The sequence below is a fragment of the Molossus molossus genome, unplaced genomic scaffold, assembly GCF_014108415.1.
Source record: "Molossus molossus isolate mMolMol1 unplaced genomic scaffold, mMolMol1.p scaffold_m16_p_2, whole genome shotgun sequence".
Lineage (NCBI taxonomy): Eukaryota > Metazoa > Chordata > Mammalia > Chiroptera > Molossidae > Molossus > Molossus molossus.
In genome coordinates this window covers 106,630,864-106,657,317 of record NW_023425355.1, presented here as the reverse complement: position 1 = coordinate 106,657,317, position 26,454 = coordinate 106,630,864, and the positions used below count along the sequence as shown (strand labels likewise).

The following is a 26,454-nucleotide window of genomic DNA, read 5'->3' as shown; positions in this document are numbered from 1 at the left end:
ACCAGTAAGTACACACCCACCCCAGTACAACCAAAAATGTCTCAAGACATTGCAAAATGTCCCAGAGGGGCAAAATTGCCCTCAGTTGAGAATCACTGCATTAAATCATGTATTCTCAATGGGGGGAGGGTTAATATTGCCCCCATGGGTGTGAAAATTGGTTCTTGTAGGACAAAACATTTTTTTTAGATATTACAGTGGTTTGTAGCCTCTAAAGCATCATAGTACATAAATAGATACACAGTAGGTCTGTGGTACTGAAATTTCTTAAAAAGAAAAACAACTGTGGTATTAAAATTTTACTGTGGTATTAAAATTGAGGAAAACATTTTTAAAGGATCCTTGGGGAGGGGGATTGAGAAACACTGTGCTAAACATGCCCAAATCCTCATGCTACTAATATCCCCTGAAATATGCAAATGAGAAGGCTATGTTTCTTAAAGTGGCACTTTTAGTCACACATTCAGACTGTGACTTATCCAGACTCTATAAATCACTACAGTATTAAAAAATTATAACAAATTCCAGAAAAACAAGCTAGATTCCATTAATGTAAGTCACTAGTAATAATAATAGTAATCATTAGTGTAGTGATACTGCAATTACTAATGATAATATAATAGCTAAAATATACTAAATGTTTACCATATGCCAGATGGTACATTTAATGAGAAAATTCTTTATCACATTTATTAATTATCACATTTTCTCCTCACACTATTGTTATCCCTATTCAACCAGTGAAGGAACTGAGTTAAAGAAGTTGCCCAAGGTCACAAAGGCACAAAATGGTGGAACCAAGATTGCAAGTGAGTCTATTAAATACTAGAGCCCCAGCTTTTCACCTTCCAGGATGCTGCCTTTGATTACAAGGTGTGTCATCTTGAAACTCTTTAAAAATAGCTAGTTACGCCCTGGCCAGTTTGGCTCAGCGGTTAGGGCGTCAGCCTGTGGTCCTGAGAGACCCGGGTTCGGTTCCCGCTAAGGGCACGTACTTCGATTGCAGTTTGTCCCCGGCCCTGGTTGGTCGTGCGGGTGGCAGCCACTCGATGTGTTCCTTTCACATCGATGTTTCTCTTTCTCTCTCTTTCTCTGTTCCTCTCTCTCCCTCCCACTGTACCTGAAAAAAAAATGGAAAAGTGTCCTCCGGTGAGGATTAAAAAAATAGCTAGTTACGCCCTGGCCAGTAAGCTCAGCGGTTAGAGCGTCGGCCCACAGACCAGAGAGACCTGGGTTCCGTTCCCACTAAGGGCACATACCTCAGTTGCAGTTTGTCCCTGGCCCTGGTTGGGGTTGTGTGGGTGGCAGCCAGTCGATGTGTCTCTCTCACATCGATGTTCTTCTCTCTCTCTTCCTCCCTCTCTCCCTCCCACTCTATCTGAAAATAAATGCAGAAAAATGTTTTCAGGTGAGGATTAAAAATATATATATATCCAGTTACAAATGCCATTACATAAAGAGCTCAGGGCTTCTCTCAACCCTTATTCCTTAAGTTATCTTACAAAGCGCTTTATCATAAATTTTCAGTCTAACAAGATTATAGGAGACAGAGTGTCCTAACTTGTCCTTGAGTGACTATATTACTGCACTCTGGAGTAGGAAGGTTACCTGTTAGTTTGACTGCCTGGGTGTGTGCCATTTCACCCCTGCCCCCACCATAACCACCACTTCATATGTGGGTCACTTAAGCTGGGGGCTCCAAGAGGACAGCCACCATGCTGCCAAAATGCACTCAGGACATATAAAAGGCTTATCTGCTGAAATAATCCTGTGATCATTTTTTTAAGTTGCCAAAATTTTGTCCTCTGTGAATAGCAACACTTGCTCAAGAGACTAAGAAAAATATTGTGTAGTTTGTGCAGTAACAGAAAACTATGAGCATTTTGCCATCATGTTTTAAAATATAAATTACAAAATACCAATTTAAAAAGATAAATTGGATTTCTGGAAAGCAGTGATCTGGCTTTGGATTTGTGGTTATATTCCTTTTTATTTTATACACAGAGTAGAAATTAACCATGGCTAAAAATTACAGCTAACTTCTAATTATTTATGGTGGAACTCTGAGTCCTACCCTATGCTGCTGACTTCTGAGCAAGGCCTCAGTCAGCAGCCTGGAGAAGTAAGAAACAAGGAGGTATTGATCTTACTGAGGTCACAGAGGTCAAAACACCATGCTGAATTTCAGGGGATTTCTGAATCAATTTAGAGTAAGAATCTGGTTTATATAAATGATTTGTGGACATTAAGTAACACAACAAAGCCACAAGTCAGAAATACCAATCAGTTTCATTACCTTATTTTGGAGGGAATTTCTTTTGATGTAATCTCTATAAATGTCAGTTTCTACACTTACGCAATCACTGGTTATATATACAATATCCCTCATGAACACAGACACAAAAATCCTTAACAAAATATTAGCTAATAGAATCCAGCAATATTTATAAAACTTATACCCCACAACCAAGTGGGGTTTATTTTACAGAAGTGAGGCTGGTTTGATATTTGAAAATTGATCAATGTAACCTACCATCTTAATAGGCTAAATAAGAAAAACAATATGATCATATCAATTTATACAGAAAAAGCATTGGATAAAATTTAACATCTGTTTGTGATTAAAACATCTTTTCAGAAAACTAGCAAGAGATAGAAACTTCCTCAACTTGATGACAAACATCTACAAAAACCCTACAGATAACATCATACTTATTGGTGAAAGACAGAGTGCTTTCCCCTTAAGATCAGGAACAAGGCAAGGATGTCCACTCACGTCACTATTACTTAACATAGAAGTCCTAGCCAGAGCAATAAATCAGCAAAAGAAAATAAAAGGCACACTGGTTGAAAATAAAACTGTCTCTATTTGCAAGTGACATAAAAATCTCAAAGATGCTATCAAAACAAAATAAAACCCTTCTAGAACTAATAACTGAGTTTGGCAAGGTCACAGGATATCAGATCAACATACAAAAACCAACTGTATTTCTATATCTTAGTAATGAACACAAGGAAACTGAAATTAAAGATAGAATAACGTTACAATTGCTCAAAAAAAGAAGAAGAAATACCTACATGTAAATCTAACAAAACATGTACAGGCATTATATACTGAAAACTATTAAATACTGATTGAAGAAATAAAAGATCTAAACAAATACAGAAAAATGCCATGTTCATAGATCTGAAGACTCAACAGAGTCAAGATGTCAATTCTTCCCAAATTGATATATATACAGATTTAACACAATTCCTATGAAATCCCAGCAAGATTTTTAAAAAGATATAGGCAAGCTTATTCTCAAATATATATGGAAAGGAACTAGAATAGCTATGGCAGTTTTAAAATAGAATAAAGTAGAAGGACTTGTTCTACCTGATGCTAAGGCTTATTATATAACTATAGTTATCAGGACAGTGTGGTACAGGTGGAGGGATGGACACGTGAATCAGTGGAGCAAAACAGAAACAGACCACATGCATAACCGCCAACTGATTTTTGGCAAAGGAGCAATAGTAACTCAATGGAGTAAGGATAGTTTTTTGTTTTTGTTTTGTTTTTGCATTTATTTTCAGATAGAGCGGGAGGGAGAGAGGGGGTGAGAGAGAGAGAGACATTGATGTGAGAGAGACACATCAACTGGTTGGCACCCACACGACCCCAACTGGGGCGGGGACAAACTGCAACTGAGGTACGTGCCCTTGTTGGGAACTAAACCCACGACACTCTGGTCCACAGGCCGACGCTCTAACTGCTGAGCCAAACCGGCCAGGGCAGTTTTTTGTTTTGTTTGTTTGTTTTTAACAATATGTGCTGACAACTGGATAGCCATGGTCAAATAAAATAAAACGTCAACCTAAACCTCACTTTTTATATAAAAATTAAGTCAAAATGAATCATAGATGTAAATGTAAAGCGTACAACTAAAACACTTTTAGAAGATAACACAGAAAGAAATCTTGGACGCCTAGGGCTTGATGAAAAGTCCTTAGACATGGCATCAAAAGCACAATCCATAAAAGAAAAAAATAATGAACTGACTTCATCAAAATTAACTTCTGTTCTATGACAGACACTTTTTTTTTTTTTCCCCTCACCCGAGGACATTTTTCCATTTTTTGTTCAGGTAGAGTGGGAGGGAGAGAGAGAAACAGAGAGAGAGAGAGATAGAGAAACATCGATGTGAAAGGGACACATCAAGTGGCTGCCACCCGCACAACTGACCAGGGCCGGGGACAAACTGCAACCGAGGTACGTGCCCTTAGCGGGAACCGAACCCGGGTCTCTCTGGACCGCAGGCCGACACTCTAACCGCTGAGCCAAACCGGCCAGGGCTATGACAGACACTTTTAAAAGGATGAAAAGACAAACTGCAAACTAGGAGAAAATATTTGCAAACCATACATCTGACAAAAGACTAGTATCTAGAATAAAGAAAGAACCCTCAAAAAACAATCCAATTAGAAAATGGATAAAAGACTTAAACAGATATTTTACCATAAAAGATGTATGAATGGCAAATAAACACACGAAGAGATGTTCAACATTATCATCCATAAGGAAAATACAAATTAAGACCACAAGAAGGTATCCTACACACCTATTAGAAAAGCTGAATTGAAAAAAATTGTGATAACACCAAATGCTGGCAAGGAGGTAGGGAAACTGAATCTCTCATACACACAGTCATGCACATAGTCATTTCTGACCCCTTGCTATGTGCTAGCTGCTATGTTCTAAGTGCAATACAATTATTACATTATATTGATATATGTACAGCTTGTATGCCTCAGTGAAAGCTTCCCACGCTCTCAGCTCTAGGTAGGACTGTTTTAATGTCCCATTTCTCATAAAAGGTTATGAGAAGTGCAAAATGTCACAAGTCAAATCTCTACTCTCAGTGGAAAATTATTTGATTCTGTATATGTTGGGAGGGGAGCAAAAAAAGGACTTATAAAATAGCATTAAAAACAAACATGATTCAGATTCTGAGTATTCAGGGTATCTATTGGGTGACCAAATAGGAAGAAAAAGTAATCTGAGGTCACCGAATGCAAAGATTCTCAACTGTGTGCAGGGTAAACCTCCTTTCTTGCTCTTATTCTGCTACACAGAACAAAGATAGTACCATCTATGTCTCAAGCTTCAAACCAAAACTCTGTAAATTTTCTTCAGGTTTATATTACCAAAGATGAATTGTTTTCCTTAATATAACTTTTGAAATTCATGACAAGAAATTGACATTCTAATCACCCCAAATTTTACAACATAAAAAATGACCCTAATACAGCAAGCCTTCTTACAGGCAGTACAGTACAGTAGTAGTTAAGAGTGTAGACTATGTGGCAAGACTGCCTAGATTCATATCTCAACTCATCCACTTAAAGCTTTGTGACCTTGGGCAAATTATAGCTCTGTGTTTCAGTGTCCCCAACTCTAAAATGGAGATAATAGTGGTAGCTCCCTTATAGGAATGTTATGAGAATTATCTTTATATACTTGTGGCATCTTAAACACCACCTGCAGCACAAGAGTTAGATGTTATATGACTATCACTGATAAGTCCCACATAGATTCTGCAGACCCTCTCCTGCACCGCCTCCCCCCCCCCCCGAGGCTGAGACATGCCAGCCCAGAAATGATAGAGCTGGCAGTGGCCAAACCCAGGAACCCCTGCCTGCCATCAATATAAAAGTCCCCAATGGGGAGACTATTCTCTCAAATTCCAGTTTTCTCCCTGACTCCAAGGATGACTACAAGATCCTTGTTCATTTTCTCTTCTCTAAGTTAGGTATCTTGGCAGCTGTCAGTCCCATTCTAGAGAAGGAAATACAAACCAAAAGCCAGCAGAGAATGAAAAGCACATAGCCACCTTGAAGCTTTTCAGAGAATTCATACCTCTGTACTACCCAAGTGTCTTCTCATTCTGACCACTTTCACCCTCTGCAGACCCAAAACTGAGGCAGGTGGCAATAGCACCTTGAATGATGCAGAGTGCTCACTTAGAGTTGAAGGTTACCTGGAGAAAATTTGACAATGTACTTCTATTTACTATTGAGAGACACTGAGGCCCCAAGACATGAGGGGCTTACATTAAACCAGAGCTGGAGTTGGGCTGCGGGTCTCTTGACCCCTGTTCTAAAGTTTTCTTTACCATAGGGTATTGGAGCTCACAAGCTGAGTTGGGAATGTAAATGCTCTTTAAAAGCTCAAATTCAGTCCTAGCCCATGTTGCTCAGTGGATAGAATGTCAGCCCACATACTGAAGGACTGTGGATCCAATTCCCAGTCAAGAGCATGTACCTGGGTTGCAGGTTCGATCCAGGGCCCCGGTCGGGGTAGGTCAGGGCACATGCAGGAGGCAACCAATCCATGTGTCTCTCTCACATCAATGTTTCTCTCTCTCTCTCTCTCTCTCTCTAACTCTCTCTCTCTCTCTCTCCCTCCCTCCCCCCTCCCACCTTCTACTCTCTAAAAATCAATGAAAAAAATATCCTCAGTTGAGGATTAACAACAAAAAAATCAAACTCAGGTCAGTGCCCCTTCATTCTGGCACAGCTGCAAAACCACAGGCAAGGGACATCCACAAGGCTGCAACAAATGAGGGTTATGTAAGAAATGCCACCTCTTTTGTGCACTCAAGCAAAAAGAGGCACAACGGTTTCCTTCTAAAACAAAATTCTAATTGTGAAACACCAGATGTTGCCAACAGGGATATCTATTCTCTCTCCTACAGCTTTAAGATTTTTTGGATTCTTGCCCTAATGTTACTGCGCTATCAAGGTCTAGGTGTTTCTAACTCCTTGTTTTTGTACCAACAAAAATTTTAATGACAACATTATTTTTCTCCTGGAAAATTCAATACTCTGAATTTTTATTGTTTTTTTAGTTTTAATCTCTCCCCAAAACAGAATAAAAAACTGTAAAAACCTTCCATATGCTAAGCTATAGCACACCCTGCATGGGCACAGTGGTATAGACAAAACTCGCCTCGGTTTCAAACTGACCTTATATTAAGCCATGACAACATGGGCGTTGTGCCTCCACCAACGATCCAGACAGTGAAGAAGACAATGAGGAGAGTAGTCGTGAACATCATCTGGCGAGCATAGGATGCCGTGTCTCGGATGGCCAGTGCAAATGCCATTGCTCCCCTGAGGCCTGCAGGGACCAAAAAGGAAGATCTCATGGTTATAAGGACAAATGACAATGTGTCCTCAAATCCACTGCTGCCTCTCAGGGCTCATAAACCATATCCACTTATGCTTCCAGAGTCAAGTTGTTTTATTCAGAAAGAACCTTAAAGGAATATAATTTTCTCCTATTTGAAGTTTTTTTTGCAAAATGTCCAAATGCAATGATAAAAACAATGCACTAGCTTGCATAGCACATTTTAGAATAATAATACTCTTTTATTGCTGAAATAACTCTCCAGCTAGTAATATGAAATAAAAAGAAATATAAATAAGAAATAATTGAAGCTCTCTAAGTCTGTGATCTAAGCATGACCCACGCACTACATAGTCATTAAAAACTTAAGAAACAGGCTAGGTACTAATATGTCAAATGCATAGTATATACTCTATAGTATATGAACCACAAAATAGTTCAGTGTTTCCCTAGCAAGAACACATAGAGAAATAACAATATAACCTGATCTACATCAGGAGTTGACAGCTTTTTCTGTAAAAGGTAACATATTAAATATTTTACGCTTTGTAGACCAATTGGAAAATATCAAGGCTATCATGCAGGTACTTATACAAAAGAAATAAAACAAGATTTTCACAAAATTTGATTGACAAATACCAAGAAAACAATAATAATGAGCACAATTTGTTATAATACAGGTCTACTACTAAAAAGAAAGGAATTCTTTAGGGGGTACTTATTTGGGTTTCAAAATTAGTGTTCCCGATCATCAAATAGATTATAAACATTCATCTGTAAAAGCCATTCTGAGCCCTCAGGATATATGAACATAGGCAGAACCCAGATTTGGCTCAGGTACTATAGTTTGATAACCCTGATGATCTATGTTAACGGGTATAAAGATTAAGCACCAACATTTTAATGTTTATCTTTCTAAGCTCTTTTGTTCCTTACCCATACCATGCTCGTAATTTGTTCTATACTAAAGACTGAATCCATGGTCTTTAACATATATCTAGTATAAATTCCTATTCACCATGAGCAAGATTACATGTATATAAGAATAAAAGTTTGTCCACTATATCTGTTTGTATATTTTCCCACCTTTCCTAACAATTTCACAATTAATCCAAGAGCTTCAGTACAATTTACTAAAGAGTGACTCAAGAAGTTACAATAAAAAACAGAACAAAGTCAATGTTTGCTATTAGTCTGTCCTAGTGAAATACTGATACATATCTATATTACCCTAAAGCCAGTTATGTCATTGATCAATATTTAAGTCTCTAAAGAGATGTTATCTCAAAGAAGAAAACTTGGGGGGTCAGAAAGAGACAACATGTGCTATATTTTTCCTTATTTCATTAGGCAAACATTGTAAGCAATATGAAAGTGAAACCTCAGGTAGTTCATGGCCTTGAAGAATGAGTTCTCCCAGCAGAAAATAATGTTTACAGGAGATATCTTTAAACAACCCTGTGTACTTCTCAGTCTTTTAGTACAGAAGATAATGAACATATTTTATGTTTATCTAGGTGACTGAGTTATGTCCAATTCATCTTTCTCTTTCTGCCATCACTTTCCTAATACATAAGGAGGATCTTGGCACTGTCCTCCTTAAAAACCTCTAACGTTTCCCTGCTGCTCCTAAGTACAATCCAAACTGGCACAGCATTGGAGCTTTTTCGTATTATAGACTCCAGCAGTGATCCTCAAAGTTTGGTCCTCAAACCAGCAGCAGCAGAGAACATGTTAGAAATGCAAATTCTTGAGGCCACTCTGTACCCTCTGCTTTAACCAGCCCAAGAGGTGATTCCAATGCAACCTAAAGGTTCATGCCACTTTACATGTAATTTTCCTTTCCAACCTCACCCTCTTTCTGCATTACCCAGTGTGTCTTACATTTCAACCAGACTGCTACCTTTTCCTGAAAAAGTCTTATTGGGCAATGCTTCCCTGCCTTTTCAACCTGCTGCTTCCTGAAATCCATTTCTTCCAAAGCCCAGTTCAAAGGTTAGCCCTTTGTGAAGATGGCCCTGGTCCCTCCTCTCCTTCACATTTATTCCATACCTCTTTTGTGAAATTCACTCCCCTCTCTTCAGAGAAAGCACTTTGTACACCTTTTTTCCCCAAGTTAGACTGTGAACTCCTTGAAGGAGGTGGGTTTCTGTATCCTCCACAACCTAGAATTGTGGCTTATAAAAAAAGAATGCTCAAGCCCAGCTGGTGTGGTTCAGTGATTTTGTCGACCCATGCACCAAGCGGTTGCTGGTTCAGTTCCCAGTCAGGGCACATGCCCAGGTTGCAGGCCTGACCCCCAGTGTGGCGCATGAAGGAGGCAGCTAATTGATGTTCTCTCTTGTCAATGTTTCTAGCTCTCTCTCTTTCCCTTCCTCTCTCTCTACAATCATTAAAGGGGGTAAAAAGAGAATGCTCAATAAATGTTTGTCAGAGTGAAAGGAAGTCACTATGGCAGGCTGTACATTTAAGGGCAGATGCAAATGAGTACTAGACAGCAACTGCTTTGCTGAACAGTGCCAGTTGGTGTGGTTCAGTATGACTCTGAGGCTCCCAAGAACTACTGTGTGGCGTTAAAGGGAAGCTACTCACTTTGCCTCTTGTACAGCCCCCATTTTGTGCCACCATTTCCTCCCTCTGCTCTGCAGAAATGCTCTACCTTGGGTCTCATTTATCAAATCTGACACTTACCACCCTTTACTGCACCACCTACACATGCTGAATATTCTCTCCTTTCTTTATCTCCATATAGTTCCTTATTGTCCTTTATCTTCTCAGTGGTTTCTCCACACATCTTAGGTTTATAATGAAGAGGGGGAGCATCTGAGAGCCAGTGTGAATCAAATATAATTCAGCAGAACTATCATGACTGTTATTTTCCAGTTTGGGGTTTATTTTTGTTATGAATGTATTTTATTTCTTTTGCTCCATAGAAAGTTAGAGCTAGGAGGGACCTCAACTAATCAGCTCAATTTCATTATTTTACAAGAGAGGATACTGCAGCTGGGGGCGGGGGCAGTATTGATGATGGCCCATGTTCTTTCTCATTAAAGATCTATTCTACTTCTAATTTTAAATCTGGAGCCCTTCTTTAAGATTAAGGGTTATGAACAATCTACTAGAGAACAATTAAGCACTTTAAATATATACCACCAGGCCTCTTGGGTGGTAGAGATGAATAAAGATGCAAATAATTAAGGGGAGAATGTTCACATTTGGTAATAGAGTTTGCAAAATCAATATTAAGTCAGTTTACCATGTACATCTGCCTCCTCAGCACTGCAGGTGATACAAAAGAACCAGACACTTGAATTTTTCTTTTTATGAACCTTATTAATACTTTAATCATACTAATGCTGCCTGCTAAATAACACTCATTTTCTTTACATTTATACTGTTTTACCTGAAAACATCATCATGTGTTGGAAATTCCAGCCAATCTTATGCCTTCTGCCCAAGTTGAGGAAGAAGGAGAGCGGGTAGATATGTGCAGCTCTGCCCAAGAAGATAGCAACCTGAGCACCAGGTGGAGGTTAAGGGTCCAACAGGTTTCCAGAATGCCACTGTCACAACCTTTGGTTGAACAGAGAATTTCAGAAATGCAATGACATCTCATTATGATCAGTAGAGTTGAACAAAGAAGCCAGGCTGTCTAGTTTCCCTCTAAACAAGTCTCAACAACAAGTGGTATTCAATTCACCAACTTTCCCAACCTGCTGACTCATAAAGGTCACTCCTAGACCATTAAATGCACCATTGTAACTTTCTGATTTAATTAAACTGGTATGACCAATCCAATCTATCTTAAAATGAGTCCATAAATAAGCTAAGGTAGCATGGCAGGTGTGGGGAGCTGAGAGAAGCAAGTAGTGTGTTGGGATCTTTGGGAAGAAAAACCACAAGAAGAAACAATTACTAACCCGAGTCAAACTATGAAGAGAAAGTGTGCTGGGTAAGCTCATAAGCTTCAGTTGGAAGTAAACAGCATGGGACTATAGGACCAGCAAGAATCTACAAATAAGAGGTGGGAAACCCTGGCTGGTTTGGCTCAACAGTTGGACCAAAGAGTCATGGGTTCAATTTCCAGTTGAAGGCACATACATGGGTTGCAGGTTCTATCCCTGGCCCTGGTCGGGGTCATGAGAGAGGCAACCAATCAATGTCTCTCCCTCATATCGATGTTTCTCTCTCTCTACCCTGCCCCTCGCTTCCACTCTAAGGAATTCAAGAAAAAATATCCTTAGGTGAGAATTAACAAACAAAGAAAAAAACAAACAAAAGAGGTGGGAAAACTTGCCCAGCTAGTGTGGCTCAGTGGATTGAGCATCATCTCATGGACTGAGAGGTCCTGGTTTGATTCCCAATCAAGGCACATGCCCAGGTTGCAGGCTCAATCCCCAGTAGGGGGCATGCAAGAGGCAGCTGATCCATGTTTCTCTCTTACATTGATGTTTCTACCTCTCTCTCCCTTATGCTTTCTCTAAAAAAAATCAATAAAAACAGACTGACAATCCCCTAAGGAGTGGGGAGGTGGGGGAGGGATGAACCACAGAACTTATACGCATGTATGCATGAACAGTGGACATGGACAACAATCTGGGGAAGGGGCAGGGAGGGGAGAGGGAGGGGGGAATCAGTGGGGGGGGGAGAATCATCTGTAACAAAAATTAAGAAAAAAAAAGTTTAAAAAAAAACATATTTTTTAAAAAGCTTTCAAAAGTAAAAAAACAACAGGTGATAAAACAAAGCATTCATAATACTAAGACACATACATGTTCCTCACAGGAATCCACAGGAATCAACCTGGGAAGACTTCTCTATCTAAGTGTCTAAAATGTCTTTCAGAGATATAAGAAATGAAAAATGAAGTGTGGAAGAGGAACTCTACTGTGGAAACCAAAGAATTCAGGGAAACCAGTCATTCATCACTTGCTGAATTTAGAACAGAGCCCAACAGAGAGCTGCATACTGCCCTGGTCACAGAAGGAAAGCACCGTGGGAGCCAAAGGAACAGGCAGCTTCCGTTTCAGCAAAGCACCAGCTGCCAGAGCCGCAGCTGTTTCAGACATAAGTGAGGGCAGAACTGTCTTCTGCCTTCTCCAGGGTAAAGCATTGACTAAAATTTTCTTCTTTTATCTTTGTTTTGTTTTGTTTTGTTTTTAACAAAAGTGTACAGGTAGTGCTTATAAAGCCTTTTGTACCCCAGAAGCCATGCAAAAGTCCTCCACGGTAAGCAGCCTTCGGGATTCACAAAGGACCTGGCTGGCTCTCTTCCAGAATCCTCATCTGTAAACAAGGGCTGGGCTCTCACTATCTCTCACAGGATGCCGTGCTAGGAATACAAATCAAAATGACATGCAAGGTATTTCCCAATCAAGAAAACAACACTGATGCCTCAAAGTTTTAGCTGTTAGTGTGTCAATCCAAGAAATGAGACTCAGTTGAAGCAGATAACACACTAAGTGGAAGAATTCTGGGATGGCATTAGACTATTGTCACTATCTAGCTGCTTGGTATCACTTATTTCTGCACAAGAAATGAAAAACCCAGAAGAAAAAATGCTTCTTTTTTACCAGCCTCCCAAGACTTAAGGATACCCATGAGGCCTCGGAAAAGGCAAAAGTGAATGCCCAGAAATAAAGAACTCCGGCTCCAGATTTTGAAATCCAGGCCGAGCTAGACTGCTACAGGTCCAAACCCCAGAAAAGTTCACTTTAATGAAAACAACAGGATCTGAGGCCAAGTGAGAAAAGCCCGCAGCTGCCCATCCACTGCTAGGTATTCACATCCCTCCTCACTTAAGGGAAGCCAATGCCTCAAAACTGTCTCTCTCCTAAAAACTGCACCCCCAATGGGACTAAATCAAGGAACCAAGTGTTTTGTTTTGTTTTTAAATTTTTCTTTTTCTTTTTTTTAATTCACTTATTTTTGTTAGATGTTTCTTTTCCCCCCACTAATACCCCGTACCCCCTCCCTCACTGCCCTGTCCCCAGCTTTGTTGTCCATGTCCACTGTTCATGCATACATGCATATAAGTTCTGTGGTTTATCTCTCCCCCACCTCCCCCTCTTCTGGGGATTGTCAGTCTGTACCCCACTTCCACGTCTCTGGGACTACTTCATTCCTCAGACTGTTATGTTCATTATATTCCACAGATAAGTGAGATCATATGATACTTGTCTTTCTCTGTTTGGCTTGTTTCACTTAGGATAATACTCTCCAGGTCCCTCCATGTCTTCTCAAAGGATAAGGGTTCTTTCTTTCTTACACCTGCATAGTACTCCATTGTGTATATGTACCACAGCTTTCTTATCCATTCGTCTACTGATGGACATTTGGGCTGTTTCCAGATCTTAGCTATTGCAAACAGTGCTGCTACGAACATGGGGGTACATATATTCTTTCTGATTGGTGTTTCAGGCTTCTTAGGGTATATTCCTAGAAGTTAAATCACTGGGTCAAATGGCAGTTCAATTTTTAATTTTTTGAGGTAACACCATATTGTTTTCCATGGCGGCTGCACCAGTCTGCATTCCCACGAGCAGTGCACTAGAGTCCCCTTTTCTCCACACCCTCGCCAACTCTTGTTGCTTGAGGATTTCTTGATGGCGGCCATTCTGACAGGTGTGAGGTGATACCTCATTGTTGTTTTAATTTGCATCTCTCTGATGATTAGTGATGATGAGCATTTCTTCATATGTCTCTTAGCCATTTGTATGTCCTGTTTGGAGAGGTGTCTATTTAGCAACTCTGCCCATTTTTTAATTGGGTTCTTTGTCTTCCTTTTCTTCAGTTGTAAGAGTACTCTATATATTTTGGATATTAAACCCTTATCTAATGTATCATTGGCAATTATGCTCTCCCAAACAGTGGGTTGCCTTTCCACTTTGATGACTGTATCTTTTGCTGTGCAGAAGCTTTTTAGTTTGATGTAGTCCCATGTGTTCATTTTTTCATTTCTGGGTTCTCTGTTCTGTTCCACTGGTCTACCTGCCAGTTCTTGTGCCAGTACCAGGCTGTTTTGATTACAGTGGCTTTGTAGTATAACCTGAAATCTGGTAATGTGATCCCTCCAACTTTGTTCTTCTTTTTCGAGATTGCTGCGGTTATTCGAGGTCTTTTTTGGTTCCATATAAACTTTTGAAGTATTTGTTCTAGTTCTATAAATATGTCGTTGGTATTTTGAGAGGGATTGCATTGAATCTATAGATTGCTTTGAGTAATATGGACATTTTAATGATGTTAATTCTCCCAATCCATGAACAGGGTATGTGCTTCCACTTTTTTATATCTTCCACTATTTCTTTTTTCAATGACCTGTAGTTTTCTGCGAATAGGTCCTTTATTTCTTTGGTTAAGTTTATCCTAGGTATTTTAATTTTTTTTGCTGCGATGGTAAATGGGATTGTTTTTTTAGTTTCTCTTTGTGTGAGTTCATCATTGATGTATAAGAATGCCATCAATTTCTTCACGTTAATTTTGTGTCCTGCTACTTTGCCAAATTCATTTATTAAGTCTAGTAAACTTTTGATGGAGTCTTTGGGGTTTTCTATGCATAGTATCATGTCATCTGCAAATAATGACAGTTTCACTTGCTTTTTTCCCATTTGGATCTCTTTTATTTTTTCTTCCTGTCTGATTGCTGTGGTAAAGACATCCAATACTATGTTAAATATGAGTGGCGAAAGTGGGCATCCTTGTCTTGTTCCTGTTCCTAAGGGAAATGCTTTTAATTTTTGCCCTTTGAGTATGATGTTGGCTGCAGGTCTTTCATATATGGCCTTTATTATGTCGAGATATGAATCTTCCCAGATTACTGAGTGTTTATATCAGAAATGGGTGCTGGATTTTGTCAAATGCTTTTTCAGCGCCTATTGATATGATCATATGATTTTTATCTTTCATTTTGTTTATGTGGTGTATCACATTTATTGATTAGAGAATATTGTACCAGTCTTGCATCCCTGGGATGAATTCCACTTGGTCACGGCGAAAATTTTTTTTATGTATTGCTAGACTTGATTTGTGAGTATTTTGTTCAGGATTTTGGCATCTATCTTCATCAGGGATACTGGTCTGTAGTTTTCTTTCTTTGTAGTGTCTTTTACTGGTTTTGGAATTAAAATTATGCTGGCCTCATAAAATGAGTTTGGAAATCTTCCTTCTTCTTGAATTTTTTGAAATAGTTTGAGGATAATGGATATTAGTTCTTCTTTGAATGTTCGGTAAAATTCCCCCGAGAAGCCATCCGGGCCTGGGCTTTTGTTTGCTGGGCGAGTCTTGATTACATCTTCAATTTCTTTTGTTGTTATTGGTTTGTTCAAGTTTTCTATCTCTTCCCGGTTCAGTTTTGGGAGACTATGTCTTTCTATAAATTTGTCCATTTCGCTTAGATTGTCAAATTTGTTTCCGTATAATTGTTCTTAATATTTGTTAACAATCCTTTGCATTTCTGTGGTGTCAGTGATTATTTCTCCTCTTTCATTTCTGATTTTGTGTATTTGGGTTCTCTCTCTTTGTTTCTTGGTGAGTCTAGCTAAGGGTCCATCAATCTGGTTTATCTTTTCAAAGAACCAGCTCTTTCTTTCATTGATCCTTTGAATTGTTTTTTTGGTCTCCATGTCATTTATTTCTGCTCTGATCTTTACTATTTTCTTTCTTCTACTTGCTCTCGGGTTTTCTTTTTGTTTGCTTTCTAGTTCTTTAAGTTGTGAAGTTAGATAGTCTGTTAGAAATTTTTCTTGCTTCTTGAGGTAGGCCTGTAGTGCTATGAACTTCCCTCTCAGAACTGCTTTTGCTGCATCCCACAGATTTTGTGTTGTTGTGTGTTCATTTTCATTGGTTTCCAGGAAGTGTTTAATTTCTTCCTTTATCTCCATGGTAACCCATTCATTGTTCAATAACATGCTATTTAGCTTCCATATGGTCAAATGTCTTTGCATGTTCTTGTTGCACTTGATTTTTAGTTGCATGCCATTGTGATCTGAGAAGATGCTTGATATGATTTCAGTCCTCTTGAACTTGTAGAGACTTAATTTGTGCCCTAACGTGTGGTCTATCTTTGAGAATGTCCCATGTGCACTTGAGAAGAATGTGAATTCTGCAGTTTTGGGGTGTATATCTCTGTAGATATCTATTAAATCCATTTGATCTAGCACTTCATTTAGAGTCTGTGTTTCCTTGTTAATTTTTTGTCTAGAAGATCTATCCAGTGACATCAGCAGGGTATTGAATTCCCCTGCTATGATTGTATTGCTGTTGATGTCTCCTTTGAAGTCCTCCAGAAGAGTTTCAATATATGTTGGTGCTCCTAAATTGAGTGCATATATGTTTACCAAGGTTATATCTTCCTGTTGGATAGATCCTTTCAGTATTATGTAGTGACCTTCTTTGTCTCTAGTTATGGCCTTCATTTTGTAATCTACTTTATGAGATACGAGTATTGCTATCCCAGCTTTTTTTTTGCTTTCCGTTTGCTTGAAAGATTTTTTTCCATCCCTTCACTTTCAACCTATATGAGTCTTTTGTTGTGAGGTTGTTGTCTTGTAAACAACATATATGTGAGTCATGCTTTCTTATCCAGTCAGCTACTCTGTGTCTTTTCATTGTATCGGTCAAACCATTCACATTTAAGGTGATAATTGATATGTACTTATTTATTGCCATTTTTGTTTAGTGTGGTTCTATTTTTCTTCCTATATCTTCTACTAATTACAGCAGTCCTTTTAGCATATCTTACAGTGCTGGTTTGGTGTTAATATATTCCCTTAGCCTTTTTTTGTTTGGAAAGTTCTTTATTTGACCTTCTATTTTGAATGATAGCCTTGCTGGATAGAGTAGTCTTGGATTCAGATCCTTGTTTTTCATGACCTTGATTACTTCATGCCACTCACTTTTGACCTGTATTGTTTCTGTTGAGAAGTCAGCTGAGAGCCTAATGGGGTTTCCTTTGTAGGTAACCTGTTGCTTATCTCTTGCTGCCTTTAGGATTCTCTCTTTGTCTTTAAATTTTGGCATTTCAATTACTATGTGTCTTGGTGTGGGCCTGTTTGGGTTCTTCTTACTTGGGGCTCTCTGTGCTTCTTGAACTTGAATGCCTTCTTTTAACCAAGTGTTTTTTCATTTGTTCTTTCCTTCTTCTCCTTTTTCTCTTTTTGGGGAAAAAAAAAAAGTCTTTTCTACCATGATATGGTAAGCTTGGGTGAAAGCATGCTTATTGCCTGCAAGCTTCCCTGGGTAGTCAGGAAGGGCTGCCCATAGTCAAGAGCAAGAGTAACAGAACCTTCAGGTCTTCCAAATGGGGAACCTCTCAGATTAGAATTTACATAGCAATAAAATAAAAAATAGTTCTGGGGACTGACATGGTTGCCTACTCTTAGATCTGCTAAGAAGGGCTCTTTACAAAACAAACTACCACCTGCCAAGCACAGGATTACAGAAAGGCCATCTTAAACACAAAATGCAGAAAGGACAACCTCAGAATCAATGCCAGTCCTTTACATCAAATACATTTAGCTTTATGAACCATTTAAGCCTTTTTCTCATCACAAAAACATCATGAACTCATGCTGGCTCAGTCACCCACCCCAAACAGAAATTATTATTACTGTAATTTCTTCAGCAGTGGTGACCTCTCTGTGTAGACAGTAGTCAAACCAAAAAAGGATACAAAAGCTCCAATGATGAAAATGGGGCTGAAAACGTGTTTCTGGAAGGTAAACAGTGCCAGGCCCATGTAGGAGAAGATAAAGTTTTCTGCCAAAAAGTGTAACACCTCAAAGAGCTACAGGGAAAGGGAAAAGGAAACATTAAACTCTGCAGATCCACTCCCCTTGTAATCACACATAATTTGTGAGGACCCAGGGCTCTTGCTCACCTGCTTTGTTCGACTTCTTGATTCTACCGACAAATTGTTGTAGGTGTAATGAGCTTGTGTGATTCCACAGAAAAGGACAGCTACAACACCTGGCATGAGAATTTGTTTAGAAAATCAATGGAATAAAAAGCAGCAGGAAAAATCTCTGATGAAACAAAAAATTAAGATACACAAGCCCAGCATATCCAAGTTTCTGAATATTGTTGAGAGTTTCCTATTACTGAAAGCTCTCCCTACCCCCACCATTCATATCAACCTTTCTTTCTCCCAGCCCTGACTTCCTTCAAACCCAAGGTCCCGACCTCCTCCCTTACTCCAGTTTTAAGGGTATTTTCTCCTCTCCTCTAAACTCCAATTGAATTACCATCTCTATTTTGCATTTAGCATTCAAAGAGACTGTGAGGTTCTGTTATATACTTTTGTCATATTCCTTTCTGTTCTTAAGAAAAAATGAGTATAATTTCAAACCAATGCTTTATATTTTTGCATGGTCTAGGGATTCAGACAAAGTGGATCCATAGAGCTATTCCATTTATCCAAGCACTGATGATCTAGATTTCTGGTTAATGGTAACCAATTTGCTGTGCAAGACAATTGACACACCTGGGACTTTGCCTATATAGTTACAGATAATTGTCAAGTTTTAAGGAAGTGGAGCATTTATAATGTTGCACATAAAGATAGGTTGCAGCCCTGGCCAGTTTTCTCAGTGATTAGAGCATCTGCCCGTGGACCAAAGAGTTCCAGGTTCAATTCCGGTCAAGGGCATGTACCTTGGTTGCAGTTTGTCCCCGGCCCTGGTCAGGGTCATGCGGGAGGCAAGCAGTTGATGTGAGCCTCTCACGTTGATGTTTCTTTCTCTCTCTCTCTCTCTCTCTCTCTCTCTCTCTCTCTCTCTCCCTCCCTCCCTCCCTCCCTCCCTCCCACTTTATCTGAAGATAATCCTCAGGCGAGGATTTTTTTAAAAAAAAGTAAAGATGGGTTGCAATACTTTGAAAGGATGATAAAAGGACTTCCTAGCCTGGCTGATGTGGCTCAGTGGACTGAGCGTCATCCAATAGACTGAAAGGTCCCTTTTCAATTCCTAGTCAGGGTATATGCCCAGGTTGCAGGCTCCACTCCCAGTAGGGGGCATGCAAGAGGCAGACGATTGATGTTTCTCTCTCACATCGATGTTTCTATGTCTCTCTCCCTTCATCTTTCTCTAAAAAATTAATAAAAACATATTTTTTAAAAGGACTGCCTAACTACCTGGACTATGTATAGTACTTGTACTTACATTTCTAAAACAAAAAGTCAGTGATTTGGTTTTTTATTTTTTGTAATGAGAATGTGAGGAACTAAAACCACATGATCACTCACACTAATAATATATGGAACTGGCACCATAAAAACATGGTATTCAAAAATAATGATTGAAGAGACCAGAGACAAAACAAGGAATAACTGTGTTCCCACTCATCTTAGTAGACACATAATTACCTTTAAAAGGATATATATTTTACTTCTTATTGCTACTGTTTGTAAACTAACACAGCAATCTAGGGGAGGATACAAGTAAGATGTTACTATGTTTGGTAACCTTTGCATCTAAACATATAGTTAGAATAATTACTCAAAGACATAACTGAGTTTGAACAATAAACTTTATCCTTTAAAAATATGTAGTTTTGGGAAACTAAATTATTCATAAGGCAGAACACTAGCCTTGTTCAACAATCCACCACACGGACACATGCAGCTGCTATTTAAGAATTCTTCCCTCCCCTCAAGCTCCCAGAGCCACCAATACAGTGAGGGGAAGGGTGGCCCAAGAGAAATGAAAACCTACCTGTAAACCCACAGGCTTCTGCCAAGAGGAACGTACTCCAGGACATCAGGAAAAAGAGTGCTGTCTCCAGCAGGGGGAAGCAGTGCAGCTTGGTAAATTTGGTCACGTCAGCCCCTGTCAAGGAACTCATCTCCAGAAACAAGTACCAGAGTCACCAAGAAACATATTCTGTTAGTCCAGGATCCCCTCCCTAAGGACCATCCTTTCCCCTCAACTCTTCTTTTGGTGCCCCAAAGGTGCTGATTGCTTTTTAAAGTAATAAAAACTAAGCTTTCCAGTAGAATAGAAGTTACCAAGGGCTGGGAAATGGGAGACATTGTTTAATGAGTACACAGCTTCTGTTGGGAATGATGAAAAAGTCTGGAAAAAGACAGCAGGGATAGTTATACAATATTGTAGTTGTACTTAATGCCATTAAAATGTACACTTTAAATGGTTATAAGAGCAAATTTTATGCTGTATACATTTTACCACAATTTTAAAAAATGAATAATGTCAGATACCAAAACCATCGAATTGTACACTTCAAAAGGGTGAATTGCACAGTGTGAATTTTATCTCAATAAAGCTGTATTTTTACAATTAAGCTTTCTGAAGAAACTAGAAATGAGTTTTCTGTGTTCCTTGCAATGCCCATGGTTCTAAAAGGCACAGTCTTTGCCTGAGTGTGATTATCAGGTTAGTTCTGACAGTGCTCAGAGTGACTAGGGCTGGCCTGGAAGGATGAGGCCGTGAGACCTTGACCTCTGTAGGCCACTGCAGCCTGAGTTCATAGCAGGTGCCTAGTGTAGGCATGAGAAAGAAAGAAATGCGCAACTCCAGGGGAAACTACAAGGTGTGGGTATCACCTTTTGGGACCAGAGGTTTCCCTCCTAACACTGACATTCCATGGTAGACCAGCATGGAACCATCTCATGGATGGTTTCACTAAGCAATTTAGGTCTCCAGGGTATCAAAGGGGACTGACTCTCTGAAGAAAGTAATATAATTCTGTGCTGTCCAATATTGTAGCCACTAGCCACACATGGCTACTGAACATTTAAAATGTGGCTAGTTTCAGTTGAGATGTGCTGTAAGAGCAAAATCCACACTGTATTTCAAAGATTCAGTACAAAAATTGAATTTATAAAATCTTGTTAATAATTTGTATAAGTCTTGTTAATTTGTATACTGATTGCAGGCTGAAATGTGGCTCACATTTGTGGCTCCCATTATGTTTGTATTGGACAGCAGTGATCTAAATGCCACTGAAAGAAAATATGATGACTCAGCACAGCTGTGGAGGGGCTGCCTGCTCATTCTACACTTTACTTTTGTTGGTTGGTTGGTTGGTTGGTTGGTGGGCTGGTTAGTTGGTTTTAAACTAAACATTGTGCAGCCCACTTAAGGAAGACCACCTCACAGTAATTCTTACTGATGGTCCCCAGCTAGTTATCGCCACGTTATCCCTATATGGCTCAGAACAGCTGATGGTAGCAGTAAGCCTGGGGCTCAAGTACTCCTTAGCCTGCTTCCTCCTGGTCTCCTGTGAGGTGGTCCCTGATTCCCAGCCTCCTCCTGGTTCTTCACTTCTTTTCATCTCCCTGAAAGTACTGCTTCCCATTAGCTCCCATCTCTAACTGGTTCATAGGAGAGAGAGAAAAATGCATAGGTGAGGACAGAGTTACATTCCAAACATTTTTTCAGACACTTAGCTAGGCATTTGACTGTCATGTTTTACCAAAGGGACATTTCAGGAGCCCTCAAATTCCAGTGAAACAATAGATTTAAGATTCATTTCTGAAAGGAAGAACTGGCAACTTTATTTTTGCAAGTGTAATGTCACATAATCACACCCAGGCAGGGTCAGAAACTACAAAAAGGATATCAGAGCGGTCACAACACCAGTCACAGCTCCCATGGTAAAAGAGCCACTAAATATACCTAGAAAAATGCCAACTGACTTAAAAAAGGCAGCAGCATCAAAGGCATGCGTGTTCAGTCCTGCTGGCTGGTAAGCAACAATAGACCTGGAGTTTAAAAAGAAGATAAAGTTTTAAAAGATTGCTAGTTTTACACCATGACTATCAACAAACACAGGTATCTACACTCTGCCAGGCACTCTCTATGGTGTAGTCACTGAAGTTAATCTGTAAATCACCATGTTACACGGTACAGCATTCTGATTGCTGCCCACTGGACAAAGCAACATAACATTATCAATAAAGTTGAGAAACCTCATTTAGAAAAACACCCAATTCAATATTTAACACTTTCAAGACAGGCCTCTGAATTTAGCTCGGAGCATCCAGGAAGCCAGAGTCTCTCTTCCCCAGGCAAAAATATTGTTACTTACGAGGACAGCACAATGGCAACAGCATCATTTAGCACACTTTCTCCAAACAGAAGTGCATAAAGGTCCACGTCTGCATGTAACTCATTAAATATCGCCAGTACAGTCACTAAAGAATGAGCCAAAAGCACATAAATTAGATTCTGTTTCTGACCTTAAACCACCAATGACAAATTTATAGAAGCTATTCTTATCTTCAGCAGGATGGGGTGGTTTGGGAGACAGTCAAGGAGTCAAAGGGGGGTTGTCTGTCTATGGCAGAAACAAAAATGGCAATCTTCCGAATCAGAGTTGTGAGATGATGCTTGATTCTAACAACATTGCACCAAAACACTGCCCTTTCCCCTGTAATCCCATCACACTTTGAAAAAAAAAAAAACCTCTCTTATGGAACTTTAAATAAACATAATCACAATTAATGTGACTTGGCTCTATCGTTGGGCAGAAACCCTATTTTACTGACTACTGTGTTCCCAGAACCCAGTAGAGAGTCAGGGCACAGAGAAGGCTTTAATGACAGTTTGTGAAATAAGTCTTTGTTTATGACACACTGTGCATATTACACTTATCATAGTCTCCATATTTCTTAGGTGTTTAAAAGTCAGCTAGTCTCCAGACCAGCAGTTTTTAAACTTTTGGCTTCAGGACTCCTTTACGCTCTAAAAAATTATTCAGACCCCCAAAGAGCTTTAGTGTTGTAGACTACAGCTATCAGTATTTACTGCATTGAGTAAAACAGAAAAAAATTAAATATCTGTTCATTTAAAATTACTAAGAAACCTATATTACAAATTTTAATAGAAAATAATTATATTTTCCAAAAAAATAGCTCTAGCAGGTTTTCTCAGTGGTTAGAGCATCATCCTGTGGACTGAAGGGTCTCAGGTTCGATTCCTAGTCAAGGGCACATACGGGCACATACCTTGGTTGCAGGTTTGATCCCCAGCTCTGGTTGGGGTCCTGCAGGAGGCAAGCAACTGATGTTTCTCTTTCTCTCTTTCTCTCTCTCTCTCTCTCACTTTCTTCCTCTCTCCCTCCTTTGTAGACAGATGGTTCTCATCTGTTTCTGCATTTGATCAACAGATATTCAATATCACATGTTAATGCAGTCTCCAGAAAACCCCACTCCTCCGTATATTGTTAAAGAATGAAAGTAAAAATGACAAATAATGTATTACTATTATTATTAAATCAGTTTGGACCTTATGGACCCCCTGAAGGGGGTTTGGAGTTTCTCAACTTTGGCTCCATTGACATTTGGGACCAGAAAATTCTTTGTTGGGGGGGGGGGGCGGCTGTTAAGTGCACTGTAGGATATTCAGCAGCATCCCTGGTCTCTACCCACAAGATACCAGTAACACTGAACACTGAGCATCTGGATGCCTGATAGTAGCAGGAGCCATGGTACCAGCTCTAGACTATTAGCCAAGATAAACAGCTATTTGTTTAAGCTGGTATTGCCAGGATTTTCTGTTATTTGCAGCTAAAGCATTACAAAGTGATGCAATTAGAAAAATAAATGAAACAAATGTTTAGCTTAATGAGTTATAAGCCAGTCACTCTCGTAATCATCATCCAGTTCAAGAAATGGAACTTTGCCAGCCTCTGCAGAATTACCCCCATATGTTCTATCCCAATCTCAAACCCCTTCCTTCACTCAAAAGTAACCAATAATCTGATTTTACAGTAATTGCTTCCTTGCATTTCCTTATAGTTTGACCATCCAATGTATATTCCCTGACACTATCATTTGGTTTTGCCCACTTTAAAATTTATTTTTTAAATACTTTACATCTCTTTTACTCCACAAATCCCCCTTGTTTCCTTTCTGTTGGCTCTCTTTTCATAGTGCCCTGTTGTTTAGTCCTCTCATTTCTAAATTTTCCAATACTGATATAGTAAACAGTTCTTTCATAACTTCTATCATTTTTTAAAATTCTCACATGAGGACATTTTTCCACTGATTTTCAGATAGAGTGGGAGGAAAGAAGGGAGGGAGGGAGAGAGAAAGAGAAACATCGATGTGAGAAAGACACATCCATTGGTTGCCTCCCGCGCGATCCTGACCAGGGCTGGGGACCAAACCACAACCGAGGTACGTGCCCTTGACCAGAATCAAACCCACAACTTTTTGGTCCGCAGGCTGATGCTCTAACTGCTGAGCCAAATCAACCAGGGCAATTTCCATCATTGTTTAAAATTTCCTTTAGGTTCTGTTGTAATATTAATAAAGTTCTGTCTGCATTGGGACCCTATTTTTCTGGTATGACTTCATTATCTGCAATTTTATTATTCACAAGGATTAACTTAATTTTTCTTACAATATGGTTGAAGTTCAAGCTCAATTCATTTCTGCTTCCCCTATTAAGTCAGGGGTAGAAGGCCCAGGATAGATTTCCTAGTTTCATGGCTCTGGGGCTCCCTCTTCTGGTTTTACATTGAAGTATTAAAAACATGGCTAGTTCAGCTTGGCAGTTAGTGGGTCAGCGCACAGACTAAAGGGTCTCGAGTTCGATTCCCAGTCAAGGGCACGTACCTGGGTTTCAAGTTCAATCCCCAACCCTGGTTGGGGCACATGTGGGAGGCATCCAATAGATGTGTCTCTCTCACATGGATGTCCCTCTCTCCCACCACCCCCACTTCTCTCTCTCTAGCCCCCATCCACTCTCTCTGAAGATCAATGGAAAAAATATCCTTGGGTGAGGATTAACTGAAAAAAAAAAAAAAAAAACATGGCCTCTTGGTGTAGCTACCTCCCCAGCACTCTGAGATCTACTTCATCTAGTCTCCTCCACTGGTATCTGAGCTTTCTTTCTCCTTTAAGGTCCCATCAATCAAGGTCCATGATCCTAGCAGTTCATATATAGGGAGTGGCTTCCAGATAGCTCTTCCCTGGTTATTCTCTGAGAGCCCTGAGGGCCCAGGTCACTCCAGAAGTCTCATACCTCCTCTAGTATCCTTGCCTACACCCACCAACTGAAGCCTGCAAATTCTCTTCCAGTTTTTTTTTTCTCACCTGAGGATACTTTTCTATTTATCATTAGATAGAGTGGGAAGAAGGGAGAGAGAGAGAGAGAGAGAGAGAGAGAGAGACAGAGACAGAGACAGAGACAGAGACAGAGAGAGACAGAGAGAGAGACAGAGAGAAATATTGATGTGATAGAGCCACATTGACTGGTTGCCTCCCGCACGACCCAACCAGGCCTGGGATACCGCAACCAAGGTATGTGCCCTTGGCCGGAATCAAATCTGCGACTCATTGGTCCACAGGCCGAAACTCTAACAGCTGAGCAAAACTGGCCAGGGCATCCATTCCAGTTTTAACTGTTGTTATCCAATATGCCTATGAAGTTGCTTACTCTCAGTGGGGACCCCTCATTTTGAGTGTGAATATTTGCAAGAAATTGCTGGGTTCCCTGACAGTCAAAGTGATTAGCATCCCCCTCTTCTCCCTTCTGCTACCTCAGCACAGTTGCTGTTTCTTTCCCTAAGTCTCACTGCTGCTGGTGGTTTTACCCTACCAGTTGACAGTTATAGATTCATGAGGATACTCTGTCAGCTAGTTGTATCTCTGTGTTTTTTCTTTTGCTGTCCTGCTTTCTCTGCTTTTGTTAGAGATTAAGGGAGATTCCAAACCTACACTACCCCCACCATGCCTTCCTTTTCTAAACATTTCATTTATTGACAGTAAGCAGTAAGTAAAGTAAATCTCTTTCACCCAACCTTAAATATAGTTTATCAGATTCAACAAGAAGAAAAATTCTTAGCAATTAGGCTAAAAAAGATCTTATATTCTGGATTATTTATTATATGAACAATCTCTGTAGCTCCCTACATAAAACTTGTAATGCTTCATTTTATGTGTCAACTTGACTGGGCCATGGGGTACCCAAGTACTTATTAAACATTATTCCAGCTGTGTCTGTGAGGTTCTGGATAAGACTACATTTGAATCAGTAGACTGATTAGAGTAGATGGTCCTTCCCAGTGTGGATGGGACACATCCAGTCTGTTAAAGGCTTGAGTAGAACAAAAAGACAGAGTAAGGAAGAACTCAATCTCTATGCCTGGATGTCTTTTATTTTTATGTTTTTATTGATTTTTTTAGAGAAAGAGGAAGGGACAGAGAAATAGAAACATTGAAGTGAGAGAGACACACTGATCAGCTGCTTCTTAAATGCCCCCCGCTGGGGATTGATCCCGTAACCCAGGCATGTGTCCTGACTAGGAATCAAACAGGG

The 26,454-nt window shown here is 39.7% G+C and overlaps 1 protein-coding gene across 2 annotated transcripts in view; it reads right to left on the bottom strand.

Annotated features, from left to right (window-relative positions):
- The window catches only part of SLC9A7 (solute carrier family 9 member A7), a 188,760-nt gene that overhangs the window by 34,451 nt on the left and 127,855 nt on the right, over positions 1-26,454 (bottom strand). For both annotated transcript variants that reach the window (XM_036270616.1, XM_036270617.1), the window contains exons 6-12: positions 22,217-22,322; positions 21,749-21,890; positions 19,882-19,987; positions 18,051-18,139; positions 17,844-17,957; positions 10,578-10,689; positions 7,012-7,165 (exon numbers count right to left, since the gene is read on the bottom strand). In XM_036270616.1, the coding sequence (XP_036126509.1) occupies positions 7,012-7,165; positions 10,578-10,689; positions 17,844-17,957; positions 18,051-18,139; positions 19,882-19,987; positions 21,749-21,890; positions 22,217-22,322 (823 nt within the window). The remainder of the gene's footprint in view (positions 1-7,011; positions 7,166-10,577; positions 10,690-17,843; positions 17,958-18,050; positions 18,140-19,881; positions 19,988-21,748; positions 21,891-22,216; positions 22,323-26,454) is intronic.